Source organism: Corythoichthys intestinalis, chromosome 13 (assembly GCF_030265065.1).
Source record: "Corythoichthys intestinalis isolate RoL2023-P3 chromosome 13, ASM3026506v1, whole genome shotgun sequence".
Lineage (NCBI taxonomy): Eukaryota > Metazoa > Chordata > Actinopteri > Syngnathiformes > Syngnathidae > Corythoichthys > Corythoichthys intestinalis.
This window is the reverse complement of record NC_080407.1, coordinates 7,676,113-7,696,245: the sequence shown is the minus strand read 5'-3', so window position 1 is coordinate 7,696,245 and position 20,133 is coordinate 7,676,113. Positions and strand designations below refer to the sequence as shown.

At 34.9% G+C, this 20,133-nt stretch overlaps 1 protein-coding gene and 1 long non-coding RNA gene across 2 annotated transcripts in view; one reads left to right on the top strand and one right to left on the bottom strand.

Annotated features, from left to right (window-relative positions):
• grm8a (glutamate receptor, metabotropic 8a) overlaps positions 1 to 10,820 on the top strand; it is a 389,718-nt gene extending 378,898 nt beyond the window's left edge. Inside the window, exons 14-15 of the mRNA XM_057856119.1 lie at positions 8,306 to 8,367; positions 8,463 to 10,820. Of these exons, the coding sequence (XP_057712102.1) occupies positions 8,306 to 8,367; positions 8,463 to 8,747 (347 nt within the window). The 3' untranslated portion in view covers positions 8,748 to 10,820. The remainder of the gene's footprint in view (positions 1 to 8,305; positions 8,368 to 8,462) is intronic.
• LOC130929156 (uncharacterized) lies at positions 6,548 to 16,701 on the bottom strand. The gene is made up of 5 exons (XR_009066829.1): positions 16,339 to 16,701; positions 13,771 to 13,895; positions 10,189 to 10,325; positions 10,034 to 10,104; positions 6,548 to 9,968 (listed from the first exon to the last, which is right to left on the bottom strand). It is a non-coding gene; the product is annotated as an uncharacterized LOC130929156 (long non-coding RNA).
• Positions 16,702 to 20,133: the final 3,432 nt, after the last annotated feature.

The following is a 20,133-nucleotide window of genomic DNA, read 5'->3' as shown; positions in this document are numbered from 1 at the left end:
ACGACCATGTATCGTAAGGCTTTTTTTTTTTTCTTCAAAAAACGACCATGTATAATAAGCTTTTTTTCTTCAAAAAACGACCATGTATAGTAAGACTTTTTTCTTCAAAAAACGACCAAGTATAGTAAGGCTTTTTCTCTTCAACAAACGACCATGTATAGTAAGGCTTTTTTTCTTCAAAAAACGACCATGTATCGTAAGGCTTTTTTTCTTAAAAAAACGACCATGTATTGTAAGGCTTTTTTCCTTCAAAAAACAACCATGTATAGTAAGGCTTTTTTCTTTTAAAAACGACCATGTATAGTAAGGCTTTTTTTCTTAAAAAAAAAAAAAAACGACAATGTATCGTAAGGCTTTTTTGTTTAAAAAAAAAAAAAAAAATGACCATGTATTGTAAGGCTTTTTTAATTAAAAAACGACCATGTATAGTAAGGCTTTTTTTTCTTCAAAAAACGACCATGTATAGTAAGGCTTTTTTTCTTGAAATAAAACGACCAGGTATAGTCAGGCTTTTTGTATGGTAATGCTTTTTTTCTTAAAAAAACGACCATGTATCGTAAGGCTTTTTTGTTTAAAATAAAAACAAAAAAAAACGACCATGTATTGTAAGGCTTTTTTTCTTAAAAAAACGACCATGTATAGTAAGGCTTTTTTTTCTTCAAAAAACGACCATGTATAATAAGGCTTTTTTTCTTCAAAAAACGACCATGTATAGTAAGGCTTTTTTTCTTTTAAAAACGACCATGTATAGTAAGGCTTTTTTTCTTTTAAAAAAAAAAAAAAAATGACCATGTATCGTAAGGCTTTTTTTTCTTAAAAAAACGACCATGTATAATAATGCTTTTTTTCTTCATAAAACGACCATGTATAGTAAGGCTTTTTTTCTTTAAAAAAAAAAAAAAAATGACCATGTATCGTAAGGCTTTTTTTTCTTAAAAAAACGACCATGTATAATAATGTTTTTTTCTTCATAAAACGACCATGTATAGTAAGGCTTTTTTCTTTAAAAAAAACGACCATGTATCGTAAGCCTTTTTTTTTTTTCTTCAAAAAACGACCATGTATAGTAAGACTTTTTTCTTCAAAAAACGACCAAGTATAGTAAGGCTTTTTCTCTTCAACAAACGACCATGTATAGTAAGGCTTTTTTTCTTCAAAAAACGACCATGTATCGTAAGGCTTTTTTTCTTAAAAAAACGACCATGTATAATAAGGCTTTTTTTCTTCAAAAAACGACCATGTATAGTAAGGCTTTTTTTCTTTTAAAAACGACCATGTATAGTAAGGCTTTTTTTTCTTTAAAAAAAAAAAAAAAAATGACCATGTATCGTAAGGCTTTTTTTTCTTAAAAAAACGACCATGTATAATAATGCTTTTTTTCTTCATAAAACGACCATGTATAGTAAGGCTTTTTTTCTTTAAAAAAAAAAAAAATGACCATGTATCGTAAGGCTTTTTTTTCTTAAAAAAACGACCATGTATAATAATGCTTTTTTTCTTCATAAAACGACCATGTATAGTAAGGCTTTTTTCTTTAAAAAAAACGACCATGTATCGTAAGGCTTTTTTTTTCTTCTTCAAAAAACGACCATGTATAATAAGCTTTTTTTCTTCAAAAAACGACCATGTATAGTAAGACTTTTTTCTTCAAAAAACGACCAAGTATAGTAAGGCTTTTTCTCTTCAACAAACGACCATGTATAGTAAGGCTTTTTTTCTTCAAAAAACGACCATGTATCGTAAGGCTTTTTTTCTTAAAAAAACGACCATGTATTGTAAGGCTTTTTTCCTTCAAAAAACAACCATGTATAGTAAGGCTTTTTTCTTTTAAAAACGACCATGTATAGTAAGGCTTTTTTTCTTAAAAAAAAAAAAAAAAACGACAATGTATCGTAAGGCTTTTTTGTTTAAAAAAAAAAAAAAAAAAAAGACCATGTATTGTAAGGCTTTTTTTATTAAAAAACGACCATGTATAGTAAGGCTTTTTTTTCTTCAAAAAACGACCATGTATAGTAAGGCTTTTTTACTTTTAAAAACGACCATGTATAGTAAGGCTTTTTATCTTCAAAAAACGACCATGTATAGTAAGGCTTTTTTTCTTCAACAAACGACCATGTATAGTAAGGCTTTTTTTCTTAAAAAAACGACCATGTATCGTAGGGCTTTTTTTCTTAAAAAAACGATCATGTGTTGTAAGGCTTTTTTTTTCAAAAACCAACCATGTATAATAAGGCTTTTTTTTTTTTTTTTCAAAAAACGACCATGTATAATAAGGCTTTTTTTCTTCAAAAACGACCATGTATAGTAAGGCTTTTTTCTTTTAAAAACGACCATGTATAGTAAGGCTTTTTTTCTTTAAAAAAAAAAAAAAAAACGACAATGTATCGTAAGGCTTTTTTGTTAAAAAAAAAAAAAAAAAAAAAAAAAAAACGACCATGCATTGTAAGGCTTTTTTTCTTAAAAAACGACCATGTATAGTAAGGCTTTTTTTTTTTTTTTTCAAAAAAAGACAATGTATAGTAAGGCTTTTTTTCTTCAAAAAATGACTATGTAGAGTAAGGCTTTTTTTCTTCAAAAAACGACCATGTATAGTAAGGCTTTTTTTCCTCAAAAAACGACCATGTATATTAAGACTTTTTTCTTCAAAAAACGACCATGTATAGTAAGGCTTTTTTCTTCAAAAAACGACCATGTACAGTATAGTAAGGCTTTTTTTCTTTTAAAAACGACCATGTATTGTAAGGCTTTTATTGTTTAAAAAAAACGACCATGTATCGTAAGGCTTTTTTGTTTAAAAAAAAAAAAAAAACGACCATGTATTGTAAGGCTTTTTTTCTTCACTTCAAAAACCGACCATGTATCGTAAGGCTTTTTTGTTTAAAAAACGACCATGTATAATTAGGCTTTTTTTCTTCAAAAAACGACCATGTATATAGTAAGAATTTTTTTCTTCAAAAAACGACCTAGTAAGGCTTTTTTCTTCAAAAAACGACCATGTACAGTATAGTAAGGCTTTTTTTTTTTCTTCAAAAACGACCATGTATAGTAAGGCTTTTTATCTTTTAAAAATGACCATGTATAGTAAGGCTTTTGTTCTTAAAAAAAAAACGACCATGTATCGCAAGGCTTTTTTGTTTAAAAAAACAAAAAACAAAACAAAAAAAAACGACCATGTATTGTAAGGCTTTTTTTCTTAAAAAAGACCATGTATAGTAAGGCTTTTTTTCTTAAAAAAAAAAAAAAAAACGACAATGTATCGTAAGGCTTTTTTGTTTAAAAAACGACCATGTATAATTAGGCTTTTTTTGTTTAAAAAAACGACCATGTATCGTAAGGCTTTTTTGTTTCAAAAAAAAAAAAAAAGAAAAAAGAAAAAAAAAAACGACCATGTATTGTAAGGCTTTTTTTCTTTAAAAAACGACCATGTATTGTAAGGCTTTTTTTCTTCACTTCAAAAAACGACCATGTATCGCAAGGCTTTTTTGTTTAAAAAAACAAAAAACAAAAACAAAAAAAAACGACCATGTATTGTAAGGCTTTTTTTCTTAAAAAACAACCATGTATAGTAAGGCTTTTTTTCTTAAAAAAAAAAAAAAACAATGTATCGTAAGGCTTTTTTCTTCAAAAAACGACCATGTATAGTAAGGATTTTTTCTTCAAAAAACGACCATGTACAGTATAGTAAGGCTTTTTTCTTTTAAAAATTACCATGTATAATAAGGCTTTTTTTCTTAAAAAAAAAAAAAAAAACGTCCATATATAGTAAGGCTTATTTTCTTAAAATAAAACGACCATGTATGGTAAGGCTGTTTTTCTTCAAAAAACGTCATTGTATAGGAAGGCTTTTTTTCTTGAAAAAAACGACCATGTATTGTAAGGCTTTTTTCTTAAAAAACGACCATGTATAGTAAGGCTTTTTTCTTCTAAAAATGACCATGTAAAGGAAGGCTTTTTTTCTTGAAAAAACGACCTTGTATAGTAAGGCTTTTTTTCTTGAAAAAACGATCATGTATAGTAAGGCTTTTTTTTCTTCTTCAAAAAACGACCGTGTATAGTAAGGCTTTTTTCTTAAAAAAATAAAATAAAATAAACGACCATGTATAGGAAGGCTTTTTTTCTTGAAAAAACGACCTTGTATTGTAAGGCTTTTTTCTTAAAAAACGACCATGTATAGTAAGGCTTTTTCTTTTTAAAAAAAACAACAATGTCTAGGAAGGCTTTATTTCTTAAAAAAAAAAAAAAAACAACGACCATGTATAGTCAGGCTTTTTTCTTAAAAAAACGACCATGTATAGTAAGGCTTTTTTAAAAAAAAAAAAAAAAAAAAAAAAAAACACACACACACACAAAAACACCACCACCATGTATAGTAAGGCTTTATTTCTTTTAAAAACATCCAGTAAGACTTTTTTTCTGAAAAAAAACGACCTTGTATAGTAAGTCTTTTTTATTCAAAAAACGACGATGTATAGTAAGGCTTTTTTCTTTGAAAAGACGCCCATGTATCATAAGGCTTTTTTCTTCTAAAAATGACCATGTATAGGAAAGCTTTTTTTCTTGAAAAAACGACCTTGTATTGTAAGGCTTTTTTCTTGAAAAAACGACCATGTATTGTAAGGCTTTTTTCTTAAAATACGACCATGTATAGTAAGGCTTTTTTCTTTGAAAAGACAACCATGTATCATAAGGCTTTTTTCTTCTAAAAATGACCATGTATAGTAAGGCTTTTTTTCTTGAAAAAACGACCATGTATAGTAAGGCTTTTTTTTTTCTTCAAAAAACGACCATGTATAGTAAGGCTTTTTTTCTTCAAAAAACGACCGTGTATAGTAAGGCTTTTTTCTTAAAAAATAAAATAAAATAAACGACCATGTATAGGAAGGCTTTTTTTCTTGAAAAAACGACCTTGTATTGTAAGGCTTTTTTCTTAAAAAACGACCAGGCTTTTTCTTTTTATAAAAAAAAACGTCTAGGAAGGCTTTATTTCTTAAAAAAAAACAAAAAAAAACGACCATGTATAGTCAGGCTTTTTTCTTAAAAAAAACGACCATGTATAGTAAGGCTTTTTAAAAAAAATAAATAAATAAAAAAACACACACACACACACACACACAAAACAACACCACCATGTATAGTAAGGCTTTATTTCTTTTAAAAACATCCAGTAAGACTTTTTTTCTGAAAAAAAACGACCTTGTATAGTAAGTCTTTTTTTATTCAAAAAACGACGATGTATAGTAAGGCTTTTTTCTTAAAAAACGACCATGTATAGTAAGGCTTTTTCTTTTTAAAAAACCATGTCTAGGAAGGCTTTATTTCTTTAAAAAAAAACGACCTTGTACAGTAAGGCCTTTTCTTAAAAAAACGACCATGTATAGTAAGGCTTAAAAAAAAAACAAAAAAAAAACAACAACACCATGTATAGTAAGGCTTTTTCTTTTTTAAAAAAAACAACAATGTCTAGGAAGGCTTTATTTCTTAAAAAAAAAAAAAAAAAAACAACGACCATGTATAGTCAGGCTTTTTTCTTAAAAAAACGACCATGTATAGTAAGGCTTTTAAAAACAAAAACAAAAAAACACACACACAAAAACACCACCACCATGTATAGTAAGGCTTTATTTCTTTTAAAAACATCCAGTAAGACTTTTTTTCTGAAAAAAAACGACCTTGTATAGTAAGTCTTTTTTATTCAAAAAACGACGATGTATAGTAAGGCTTTTTTCTTTGAAAAGACGCCCATGTATCATAAGGCTTTTTTCTTCTAAAAATGACCATGTATAGGAAGGCTTTTTTTCTTGAAAAAACGACCTTGTATTGTAAGGCTTTTTTCTTAAAAAACGACCATGTATAGTAAGGCTTTTTTTCTTGAAAAAACGACCATGTATTGTAAGGCTTTTTTCTTAAAATACGACCATGTATAGTAAGGCTTTTTCTTTTTTTTTTCTTCTTAAAAAACGACCATGTATAGTAAGGCTTTAAAAAAAAAAAAAAAAAAAAACACAAAAAAAAAGACAACAACACAATGTATAGTAAGGCTTTATTTCTTTGAAAAGACGACCATGTATCATAAGGCTTTTTTCCTTCAAAAAACGACCATGTATAGTAAGGCTTTTTTCTTTAAAAACGACCATGTATAGTAAGGCTTTAAAAAAATAAAAAAAAAACACACACACACAAAAAAAGACAACAACACAATGTATAGTAAGGCTTTATTTCTTTGAAAAGACGACCATGTATCATAAGGCTTTTTTCCTTCAAAAAACGACCATGTATAGTAAGGCTTTTTTCTTTAAAAACACCATGTATAGTAAGGCTTTATTTCTTTTAAAAACATCCAGTAAGACTTTTTTTCTGAAAAAAACCCGACCTTGTATAGTAAGGCTTTTTTCTTTGAAAAGACGACCATGTATCATAAGGCTTTTTTCCTTCAAAAAACGACCATGTATAGTAAGGCTTTTTTCTTTAAAAAAAAAAAAAAAAAGTCCATGTATAGTAAGACTTTTTTTCTAAAAAAAAAAAAAAAAAAAAAAACGACCATGATTAGTAAGGCTTTTTTTCTTCCAAAAAACACCATGTATTGTAAGGCTTTTTGGTTGACATTTTTGACTTGATTAAGTTCTTTATTCATGTAACATTTGATCAACACATTTTTTATTTTCAAACACAGGCTGCTGGACCTGCTTTGAGGAGTGGGCAAGGCAACGCAAGGCAAGGGTTGTGTTCAAGTTTCATTTTCTAATAGTTTTTACAATGGTGTATATATTTGATTTAAAATGTCATACCTTAGCACAATGTGTTGATATTGTACATGTTGTTGTTCATCTATACCTCAGTTGATATTGTACAATTTGTTTTTCATATATAAAAAAATGTTGAAGCAATATAACTTGTACATTTATTTAATCCAACATCATTTTAAGCATATCTCTGGATAACATTGACACCTGTCCTGGTGTTTTGTGCTGAAAAATGCGATTAGACTCCAAATTCTTTCAAACCAATGAAGCTCATTACTTCTATGATCGCTAACATTGTTTGGATTGTCATCGAGCCTGTACAGAAATGACTTTTGAACAAGTTATAAGTATTTACTTTAGCGAAATAAAACGGCTTTTTCTTACCAATCGAAATAACACAGCCTCTCCATACCAATCGATGGACACGGAAACGACTTTCTTTTACTGTGAGTATGCATTGAAAAATGTCATGTGCTTTACCATAGACCTTTTTTCCAGCCAAATAAACTGTCAGTTTGTCAACTGACCGAACAGGAGGCGTTTTCTGCGGACTTTGGTTTCCTCATCACTTAACATATGAATACATTTACTCTGCTTTAACTAATAAATCTCATACCTGGGTGATTCTCATCGGTCGTGAAAACCTGTAGACGAATCGCTGTACGAGTGACAGGAGCGCGCCTGTTGGCAGCGAGGCGCGTCCCTCGTTGCTATGGCAGTAAATCAAAAACTACGAGGTCAATTCAAAACATGTTTGGGTAATGTGAGTTTTGAGACAGCGAATGATGCATTCAATACAATTGAACAGTAAACTAAAAAACTATTAGAACAAAAATACCATGATAATTCCATTTGGATATGACAAAAATAACAATGATAGACACAAAAAACATTAGGTAACGAGTGGAGTCTCGTTAGAAGTTAGGCTTGTTTGTAGGTGACCAAATACTTATTTTCTACTCTAAATTCTTTAATGTGATTTTCTCCCCCCCCCACACACACACATTCTGTCTCTCATGTTTGGTTGAGGTTTACCGTTGTTGACAAAATACTTATTTGCCCCACTGTATATAGAACTAGATGCGAAATGACAGACTCGACTGCGTTAGTACACAGTCGCCATCTTAAAGCAGTACACTCCTCAGGAAGGCTCTGTTGTAGCGAACCTTAGTATCTTTTTATCTAAAATACTGCTAAATCGGCAAAATCTTGACATGAATCTTTAAATGATGAAACAGTTTTAAAACTTTCACATGTCAAAAGTAGACAGAAGGGAACTAAAGCAATAACGGGAGGAATTTTAACAAAAGTGGCGCGAGTGTGGCGTCCTAATCTTGCAAACTACCCACGTTTCCTGAAGGCAGCATCATATGGTGTTGCTTTGATAGGGTGTCTCTCACAATCCGACACGCCTCTCGTAAGTATATAGTAATAAGTAAATAAAGTTCTGTTTTTCAGATTACAATACTTTTGGCATTGATTTAGTACCATAGGAATACCTGACAATAAAGTGAACTTCTAGCCACATTGTCAGATACACCTGACTAAACACAAATTTTTGGAAGGTGGCTGGTACGTGGGCCCACGCACCGGTAGCATGGTTGTTCACCACTTGACCATGGAGGAGGTGCGCTACATGTTTACGAAGTTTTATTTGTTGGCAACACCTCGCCGTCTGATTAATGTTTCCACAACACCCTCCACCCCGAATCCCCTTCCCAGGTGTCTTCTTTCTTCTCGGCGATCACCTCAGACCGGTCGGTGTCAGCGCTCACGATTGTAAACTTTTCCACTAGGTTGATGCCCCAACTGGACTTTGTCGTACAAGTTTCATATTTCATCCAAAAGACTTCAGTTCAAAATTTTAAAGTTTCCAGTCCATATGTTCATACCATTGGAGGAATAAACAGTAGTTTGTTGTTGAAACAAGTCTTTAACTTGCTTTGTTGCAATCTTCCAGAAAATATGTTACAAGTGTTGAACTATATTTCCATTTATTCACATTAATCATATGTGGGAGCAGCCACTTTGCTTTCTATCCAATATTCACACAGGCCCTTTGTCCTCTTACCAGTGTATGTAATCTGATCAGGGGCTGGGGGTTGCACATTCCAAGCAAGTCTTTAGGGGAAGTAAGAAAAAGGGTAGGAGCTGAGAGGCGGGACACACTCTGTCTAGTCTGCCTTTAAGTGTAAATTCTTTGTTCTTATTTACTCCTGAATTCTGTCATCATCTTCTGTTTGTTATAAGAATAAAACAACCTGTAACAAGGAATAATAAACTCTTTTCCTTCACAAGTTGTGCTTCAAACTTCCTCTTCTGTTTGGAGAGGACTTCTTTCAAACCATTGGTTGAAAGTAAGTCCTCTTTAAACTAGGGCTGTCAAAATTATCGCGTTAACACACATGCCCCGCTCAAACATTAAAATGACAGCACAGTGAAATGTGTACTTGTTGCGTTTTTCGGAGTTTTGTCGTCCTCTGCTGGCGCTTGGGTACAACTGATTTTATAGGCTTCAGCACCCATGAGCATTGTGTAAGTAATTATTGGCATCAACAATGGCGGGCTACTAGTTTATTTTTTGATTGAAAATTTTACAAATTTTATTAAAATGAAAACATTAAGAGGGGTTTTAATATAAAATTTCTATAAATTGTACTCACATTTTTCTTTTAAGAACTGCAAGTCTTTCTATCCATGGATCGCTTTAACAGAATGTTAATAATGGTAATGCCATCTTGTTGATTTATTGTTATAATAAACAAATACAGTACTTATGTACCGTATGTTGAATGTATATATCCATCTTTCTATTCCAACAATAATTTACAGAAAAATATGGCATATTTTATAGATGGTTTGAATTGCGATTAATTTTTAAGCTGTAATTAACTCGATTAAAATTTTTAATCGTTTGAGGCACAACCTGTAACAATGCCTTGACATTTCACTGAAAGATTGCAACAAACAAGTTAAATACTCATTGCTCAATTAACAAGCCTAACAACAAACTACTGTTGATTGCCCTAAAGCCACGAATAGATGGATTTTCAACTTTAAAAATTTGAACTGAAGAAATCTTTTGAATTGAATGGGAAACTTCTTCGGCAAACAAGAAAGTCCATTGCCTGGAATAAACATAGTGGAAAAGTTTACAATTATGAGCACTGACCCCGACTGATCCGAGGGATTTCTGGCGCTCCTCCGGCGGTGGACAGTCTCTTCAGTCTGCAACGTTAGAATCCCACAATTAGCATTGTAATTTGCAATACCTAAACCACCTAGCGCCTTACCTGTCATTTGACGACTAACTGTCCCCTTTGTCTTTTCTTGCAGCTTCGTCCACTAAAACGACGTACGTCAGCTACAGCAATCACGCCATTTAAAGACAAAGACGGAAGACAAATGAGGACGTGCGTGTCGGGCCAAAAAGAACAAACCCACCTACCTGCTGCGCTGACGGTCGGGATCCAAGCATGAGACATTTTGTATCGTTTTGCATCAAATTCACCGAGGGATGGCGGCGCAAACTGCCCATTGGCGCGTCTGCTTTCTTGCTGCTCATCGGTCCGACCATCGACATAGCTGTTTAAATAAAAAAAGACCGTAAGGACAATGTGACATATTATAGGATTCTTGAGTGGACTTGCAAAACTGTTGAAAAGAGGAAAAAAAAAAACCCACAGAGAAACATGTAAACATTGTATGCGTAAGGGCCAGAATTAGAGATTTAACAGATGATATATAAAAGGAGAAAATCTACGGGACTCAAAACATGTTTGTTGTTCTTCTCTAATTGTGAGTATTTTGTGGTTGTGGCAATTTTTTCATTCTTGTCTCACCGTTGTCGATGAATCGTCCTTGCATACTGAGATGAGTGTGTTTCCTCCCACTGTCTTGGCTAACTGGGTTGTGAACATGTAAACACACCATGGGTGACGCATGCCGCTTTTTTATACCAAAAGGAGATTTATTTATAATAAAGGAATGTTTTTGCAAATACTTGGATTTGTGTGTGTCTTTCCGCCGGTACAGTAAAGTCCCTGACAAAAGTCTTGTCGCTTATCCATTTTGTCAAAACAATTGCTAATAACTAGGGTTGTTCGGATCATGTATTTTTGCTCCCGATCCGATTGCTTTTTTTTTGCTCCTGATTCAATTCCAATCACTCCCGATCATATAAATTTTGGCAATGCATTAAAAAAAAAATTAATAAAACTCGGACGAATATATACATTCAACATACAGTACATAAGTACTGCATTTGTTTATTATGGCAATAAATCCTTAAGATGACGTTTACATTATTAACATTCTTTCTGTGAGAGGGATCCACGGATAGAAAGACTTGTAATTCTTAAAGGATAAATGTGACTTTGTATATTGTGACTAAATATTGCCATCTAGTGTATTTGTTGAGCTTTCAGTAAATGATACTGTAGCCATTTAACTGTTCTGCCCAAATGCATGATGGGAAGTGCAACCATGACTGTGCAAAGTGGCACCAATTGATATATCTTCTCTGCATTGGGAATAACATAGGGTGTTAAGAAAAAGATCAACTACTACCTTTCTCCCCCACATTGCTTCCCACTATATTTCTAATGGATGAGTGAGAGATTGTAAGGCCTTAGCCAATTAAAAAAAGGTTCTAAAGGCTGCCAAAATTCACTCTACTCATTTATGCTGCCTTTTAGCTCTATATATAGGTAAAGCGGCGCCATTATAGATTGAACGCGACATTGAGTGAGTGGGTCGTGCAGCGCATGCGTTGATTGTGTTAAATACTTTAACGTGATAAACTTTTTTAAAAAATTAATTACCGCCGTTAACGCGATGAATTTGATAACCCTACTTTAAGCCAAAACTAAAGACTCTGGATGCGTGTAAGAAATTTTGTCTGTAATGTTAATACAATTAGAAAACGATTTAATTTAAAAAATACATATATTTAAAAAAAGGCATGTCCGATATTTGTTTGCCGATTCCGATACTTTGAAAATGGCGTGATCATCTTTACTAATAACCTTTTAATTATTCAATTGGTTTCAGAAATGGCTCATATGACAGCTAAGACCCTCCCAAATGACGATGAATGTCCAAAAATATATTTGTTTCACGGAAAAAAAGATTTATCATTTAATGAAGACATAAAGGTCGAATTTTGTCAAGACAAAAGTTTGGTCGCCTACATAAGTAGTGTGAAAATTCAACAAAAAACGTACTTCAAATACAAAAATATGTTACATAACATACGCGAATGAAGTGGTGGTGCTGTGAGATCCAAATGTAATATTTTGTATGACTTCCATGGGCTTTCGTCAAGGATTCATACAATTTATTGATGAAGTCATCAGGAACATCAAAGAAAGAAGTCTTTCATGCATCCCAGAGTTCATCAACAATCTTGGGTTTCGTCTTCCATGCTTCCTCTTTCATCCTGTTCATGTCTGGTGACTGGGCTGGCCAGTCCTGGAGGATCTTGATCTTCTTTGCCTTGAGGAACTTTGAGGTAGAGATTGAAGTATGCGATGGAGCACCGTCCTGCTGCAGAATTTGTCCCTTTTTATGATTAGGAATGTAAGAGGCAGCTAAGATTTGTTGATATGTCAGTCTATTTATGTTGCCTTCCACCCTACAGATCTCTCGCACACCCCCATACTGGATGTAACCCCAGACCATGATTACGCCACAACCAAACTTCACTGTTTTCTGAGTGAATCTCGGATCCATGCGGGCTCCAGTAGGTCTCCTGCAATATTTGCGGCGACTGTAGTGTAATTCAGTGGAAGATTAATCTGAAAAATCCACGCTTTGCCACTTTTCCAGCGTCCATCCTATTGACAGGCAAATGCCACACGGCTTTTTAATTGTCTGCACCCTGAGTCTGAAATATCAAATAATCATAGCTGCCTCTTACATTCCTAACCATAAAAAGGGACAAATTCTGCAGCAGGATGGTGCTCCATCGCATACTTCAATCTCTACCTCAAAGTTCCTCAAGGCAAAGAAGATCAAGATCCTCCAGGACTGGCCAGCCCAGTCACCAGACATGAACATCATTGAGCATGTCTGGGGTAGGATGAAAGAGGAAGCATGGAAGACGAAACCCAAGAATGTTGATGAACTCTGGGAGGCATGCAGAACTGCTTTCTTTGATGTTCCTGATGACTTCATCAATAAATTGTATGAATCCTTGCGGAACCGCATGGATGCAGTCCTTCAAGCCCATGGAAGTCATAGAAAATATTAAATTTGGATCTCACAGCACAACTACTTAATTCGCTTATGTTATGTAACATATTTTTGTATTTGAAGTACATTTTTTGTTCAATTTTCACAGCACTTTCTGTAGGCGACAAAACTTTTGTCTTGCCAAAAATTTGACCTTTATGTCTTCATTAAATGAGAAATCTTTTTTCAGTGAAACAAATAGATTTTTGTACATTCACCATCATTTGGGAGGGTCTTAGCTTTCATATGAGCTATTTCTGAAACCAATTGAATAATTAAAAGTCAGGTTATTAGCAATTGTTTCAACAAAATGGATAAGCGACAAGACTTTTGTCAGGGACCGTATGTAAAAAGGTTGTCCGCCCGATTGCCTGCCTGAGCGGTCCACTGTCCAACAAACACTTAAGATGGTAATTGGAGCAATCAATAATAATAATAATTATTATTAAAAGTCAGGTTATTAGCAATTGTTTCTACAAAATGAATAAGCAACAAGACTTTTATCAGGGACTGTACTTGGATATCTGAAGGAGTAGAGAGCAAAAGACCGTGAGAACCAGCCAATCAAGTACTCCATACTGTTGTGTGCGTTTGAGGAGGAAGGATCAAAATCAAGAATTAATGAGAAAGAGTTCACGCGGGAGTTGGGGGTGTTTAAGGAACGCAAGAGTGATTTTTGAGGGGCGAAACAGCAAAAAAACATCCATCCTCCCAATGCTGTGTTTAAGGCACCACCCAGCCGAGACTTTATGCTAATTAGCTCTGTCAGATGGCCTGCGCCAGGGGACGCCATTACCTTAAATAGACTCGCCAGCGATACGGATCCTCGTGATCCTCACAGATGTTCGCGCTCTTGCCACAGTCACAGCTGGCTGGTGATGACGGTGCCGGATTATTGATGCCTGAGTCTCAGCGAAGCCACTGTAAACGCATACGGAGGTCCAAATGAGTTCAAGATTGTACAAAACACTCCACTAAAACATGCTGGAGTTCCACAGTTACAGTGGTATGAAAAAGTATGTGAATCCTTTTGGAATTTCTCACATTTCTGCATAAAATCACCATCAAATGTGATGTTTGTCAAAATCACACAGATGAAAAAACAGTGTCTGGTTTAACTAAAACCACCCAAACATTTTTAGGTTTTCGTGTTTTAATGAGAAAGCGGCTTATTCATTGATTTATTTGGGTTAATAGGTAACACTTTATTTGACAATGGTGTCATAAGACTGTCATAAGACCGTCATAATTATGACATGACACTATCATGAGCATTACTGAACGGTTATGACAGATATCATTAAGTGTCATTCGGCAAATTATGTCACTAATTCCAGTTAATGTCCAGCTTGGACCTTTTACAGCCATTCAAAATGGGAAATGGTTTTATACTTGTATAGCACTTTTCCACCATTCAAGGCCCTCAAAGCGCTTTACACGCCATCCACCTACTGGTGACGCAGCACCAGGCGCAATGTGGTGTTCAGTATCTTGCTCAAGGACACTAAGACAAGTTCATCTGGGAGGGGAATTGAACCCACAACCTCTGGGTTGGGGGACAACTACTCTACCACTGAGCCACGCCACCCCAAAAGGGAGATCACTTGCCAGATAACACTACATGAGATATGTTATAAGTAGAGGTGTCCCGATCGATCGGGATCGGGTCCGATCACTTCATTTTCAAAGTATCAAAATCGGCAAAAAAAAATATCGGACATGCCTTTTTTTAATATATATATATATATATATATATATATATATATATATATATATATATATATATATATTTTTTTTTAATTAAATCGTTTTCTAATTGTATTTAACGTTACAGACATAATATGTGACACTCATCCAGAGTCTTTAGTTTAGGCTTAAGGTAGGGTTATCAAATTTATCCCGTTAACGGCGGTAATTAATTTAAAAAATTTTTTATCACGTTAAAATATTTCACGCAATTAACGCATGCGCTGCACAACCCACTCACGCATTGTCATGTTCAATCTGTAATGGCGCCGTTTTACCTATATATAAAGCTAAAAGGCAGCGTAAAATGAGTAGAGTGAATTTTGGCAGCCTTTGGAGCCTTTTTTTAATTGGCTAAAGCCTTACAATACCTCTCCCTACAATTAGAAATATCGTGGGAAGCAATGTGGGGAAGAAAGGTAGTAATTGATCTTTTTCTTAGCACCCTATGTTATTTCCCATCGCAGAAAGATATATCAGTTGGTACCACTACGCACAGTCATGGTTGGACTTCCCATCATGCATTTGGACAGAACAGTTAAATGGCTACAGTATCATTTACTGAAAGCTCAACAAATACACAAGATACGCAATATTTAGTCACAATATACAAAGTCACATTTATCCTTTAAGAATTACTAGTCTTTCTATCCGTGGATCCCTCTCACAGAAAGGATGTTAATACTGTAAATGCCATCTTGAGGATTTATTGTCATAATAAACAAATACAGAACTTATGTATTGTATGTTGAATGTATATATTCATCCGAGTTTTATTCATTTTTTTCTTAATGCATTGCCGAAATGTAAATGATCGGGAAAAATTATCGGAATTGAATGGAATTGAATCGGGAGGGAAAAAAAAGCAATCGGATTGGGAAATATCGGGATCGGCAGATACTCAAACTAAAACGATCGGGATCGGATCGGGAGCAAAAAAACATGATCGGAACAACCCTAGTTATAAGCATTCGTTAATGTTCATGACAGTGTCATGTCATAATTATGGCGCGACTGTCAAATGAAGTGTTATAAAATACAATTACGAGCAATGAATGAAACACCTTGAACAGTAACTGAAGAAATAATTAGCACAGAAGATGAATTTTCATTGTTATTTACATCTGTAGCGCTGCAATGCATGCTAGGAGGCATGTTGGACAACAGTGTTGACAGCAGGTGGTGGCAGCGGTTGACTGTCTCCCTTCAGGGAGCAGTGATGGCCAAATGAAGCTTCTTGAAGCTTTGAACCAATTGGCTGCAAAGCTTCATGGTGGTTCATTTGGTCTTATGACAGTCGTATGATGCCGCTGTCAAATAAAGTGTTACCCGTTAATATGTTTTGTTGTAAAATATCCCATAATACAGTGAGGACAGCTGCGGCTTATAGTCCAGCGTGGCTTATCTATGAACAAATTCCATTTTCGGGTCAAATTTAGTAGGTGGTGGCTTATAGTCAGGTGCGCCTTATAGTCAAGAAATTACGGTAAGTGAACCCGCTGCTTAAGGAGACTTAAAGAGCAAATGAAACCAAGTTCTACCAGATAATTTAAGTCAGGTGTGTGCCCAATCACTGATGAGTGGTTTAAAGCTGCCCTGCCCACTATAAAACACACACCTGCTAAGAATTGTCTTGATGAGAAGCATTGTCTGATGTGCATCATGGCTCGGTCAAAAGAGCTGCCTGAAGACCTGCGATCAAGGATTGTTGTTTTGTATCAAGCTTTGAAAGGATACAAAACCATCTCTAAAAGTCTGGATGTTCATCAGTCAGAGAAGTTGTCTACAACTGGAAAGAGTTTGGCACTGTTTCTTCTCTCCCAAGGAGTGGCCGTCCACCAAAGATGACGCCAAGAGTTCAACGCAGAATACTAAGAGAGGTAAAAAAAGAACCCAAGAGTGTCAGCTAAAGAATTACAGAAATCACTGACACAGTCCAATATCTCTGTGTACACATCAATTATATGTAAAACTATAACCAAGAATGATGTTCATGGGAGGACTGCACGTAGGAAGCCACTGCTGTCTAAGAAAAAAAAAAAAAAAAAAAAACAGTTGTTGCGCGTTTAATGTTGGCAAAAAGGCACTTGTACACTCCACAGATGTTTTGGCGAAATATTTTGTGGACTGATAAAACCAAAGTTGAATTGTTTGGGAGTAAAACATAAGGTCATGTGTGGAGGAAAAATGGAACAGCTCACCAACAGCAACACCTCATCCCCACCGTGAAGCATGGTGGAGGGAGCATCATGATTTGGGGATGTTTTGCTACCTCAGGGCCTGGACAACTAGCAATCATTAATGGTAAAAAGGTTGCAAAAGTTTTGCAGGAAAACCCGAGGCCGCCTTTTAGACAGTTGAAGCTAAAAAGAGGATGGATTCAGCAAGAAGACAATGATCCAAACACACTAAAAGTCTGGAAGTTCATCAATCGACAGTTAGAGAAGTTGTCTACAAATGGAGAGAGTTTGGCACTGTTGCTGTTGCTGTGTGGAGGAAAAAATGGAACCGCTCACCATCATCAACACCTCATCCCAACCGTGAAGCATGGTGGAGGGAGCATCATGTTTTGGGGATGCTTTGCTGCCTCAGGGCCTGGACAACTTGCAATCATTACTGGAAGAATGAATTCAAAAGTTTATCAGGATGTTTTGAAGAGGAACCTGTGGCCGTCTGTCAGACAGTTGAAGCTAAAAAGAGGATGGATGCTGCAACAAGACAATGATCCAAAACATAGACGTAAATCAACTTCAGAATGGTTTCAGAAGAAAAAAATACACGTTCTGGAGTGGCCAAGTCAAAGCCCAGACTTGAACCCCATTGAGATGCTTTTAGGTCATGACCTACAGACAGCGATTCATGCCAGACATTCCAGGAATCTGACTGAACTACAGCAGTTTTTTAAGAGAAGAATGGGCCATGACTAGTCCTGATCGATACACCAGACTGAAGTGTATTACATCGGAGGGTGGGCCAAAATATTGAATATGATGGTTTACTTGCTTATTTTCCCCCGTTCTGTCATTGTTTCCATACTATCCTCATTAAAATATAAAAACCTATAAATGTTTGGGTGGTTTTAGTTAAACCAGACACTGTTTTTTCATCTGTGTGATTTTGACAAAGATCAGATCACATTTGATGGTGATTTCATGCAGAAATGAGAGAAATTCCAAAAGGTTCAGATACTTTTTTCATACCACTGTAGAATTAAATCGCGATATTAAACAAAAACAGTCTCCACAACAAAAAAATTAATAAACATTCCAAATGGATTGGACGTCTTTCACCGTCAATGGCGGCATAGGAGGAAAACTGCAGGATGTCGGAAACATTAGTGGGCCGTGGTATCTTTTTGAGCATTTTTTTCCCGATATGCAAATTGGGTTTGCTTTGCTTTGCTCATTCGCGCTCATTAAAACTGTAATAAAGTTTTGACACACTGTAAGTCATGTAGAATGTATTCCAACCACCTATCAAAAAACGCCTTTCGTATGAAGTCAACTAATTACTAACACCTCCAAGAAATAAATAACTGAACTCCATGTCCAGTCTGCCCGGCAACAAAAACGTCGCCCCAGTGGAAAATGTAATCACGTATTGAAACTGTTGTCATCAGCTCAAAGCAAGTTTGAATACAGCCTTGTGTGTGAGCATTTGCAATGCTCAGATTAGACTCAACTAATGGGGAGAAAAACACAAACAAAACATTACAAAGAGTAAATGAAAGCAGTGTCCCACTTAATTAAAATGACTCGTTGATAAAACTAGGGGAAAAACAACATAATACCCCCTAAATTGTTTTTGTGGATGTGATTAGTGGATATCTCTGGGCCCGCAGCTTGTGTTGTTTGTGTGCATTTGGCAACTCAAGCCAAAGACGACTCGGCAGGAAAGTCGGGAAACAGATACGCTTTAACTCCCTGATTCACACGCGAATAAAAAATGGAATACGGGCAGTGAGAAAGATAAGGTCTGCATACGTTTTAGTCACTTTACTACAACACCGAAGTTGTCTCATCTATTTGGTGTATAATATACAACCCCTAGCAAAAAGTATGGAATGACCAGTCTCGGACGAGCACTCATTCGGACATTTTATCAGGTAGAACAAGCTCAAACAAAAAGCTTGAAAAAAATAATGAATTAGCTCAAAAGTGCAACTCTTTAGCATTCAGAAACACTACAAGACATGAATAAAAAACATTGTGGTGGTCAGTAAATGTTACTTTTATAGAGCAAGTGCAGGGAAATATATATGGAATCACTCCATTCTGAGGAAAAAAATATGGAATCATTAGAAACAAACAAAGAAATAACAATCAAAACACATCTGTAGTATTTAGTAGCACCACCTCTGGCTTTTATGACAGCTTGCAGTCTCTCTCAATTTGGTGCCAACTCTCTTTTACCCATTTCCCACTGGCCAAAAAACCCCATGTCAAACCACTAACAATCAGCTTTTGGTAGCAGTGGGAAAGGTGCAGCAACCCGCCTCGACCCGTGTCAATCAACCCGCCAAGCGACCCGCGTAAAAATCACCTCAGCTCTGATCGTCATTGTCATGTTTTATGTCCATATCTATGAAAAATTCGGGGATTTAAGCATTTATTCACAAGAATTTTGGCCAGAAAAGCTCCTTTTACGCCAGGCGGCCGCTAGCCTCAGTCGCTAACATAGTAGCATGGTACTTCGTCCATATACATAAAATAAACGCTATCTGTACGATTTATTTGCTTTTAACCAATAATCGAGACTGTTTTACGTCCATATCTATGAAGAATTCGGGGATTTAAGCATTTATTCACAAGAATTATAGCCAGAAAAGCTCCTTTTACGCTAGGCGGCTGCTAGCCTCATTCGCTAACAGTATAGTGTATAATGATAATAAAGGGATATTTTATTCTATAATAAGTTGTATATAGAATTTATTATTTATCTATTTACATATTATTTGCATGGTTTCCTCAAGTATTAAGTTTCTGATGTTAAATTGAGTGATTTAATAGATGTTGAAAACTTGCAGTAAATAGAAAAAAATTAAGTTGCTTTTTTGGTCAAAAACTTACAGCCTGTATGTTAAATATTGCTATTGATCCTGAAAATATAGGTATCTCTGCATTTGGTGATTTTTGTGCATCTAGTGTAAAATCTGAGACTTTTATAGCCATTTTAAGTTGTGTTATACTCATATAGAAAATACCTAATCGGGATTTTGTAAGGGAACGACTTTGAATTTTTTGATGCCGCTGCTCATGGAGACTCATGTATGGCTAAGGTTAAAACCTGTTTTGGTTTTAGGTCGGTAGCAGCTTTGGTTTTGTAAACATTTGAAATTTGAAGTTTTTGAAAATAGGCCCCCAACGAATCGGCCCCGTTTCCCTTGTCATGTCAATAGGCTATGAAGTCTATG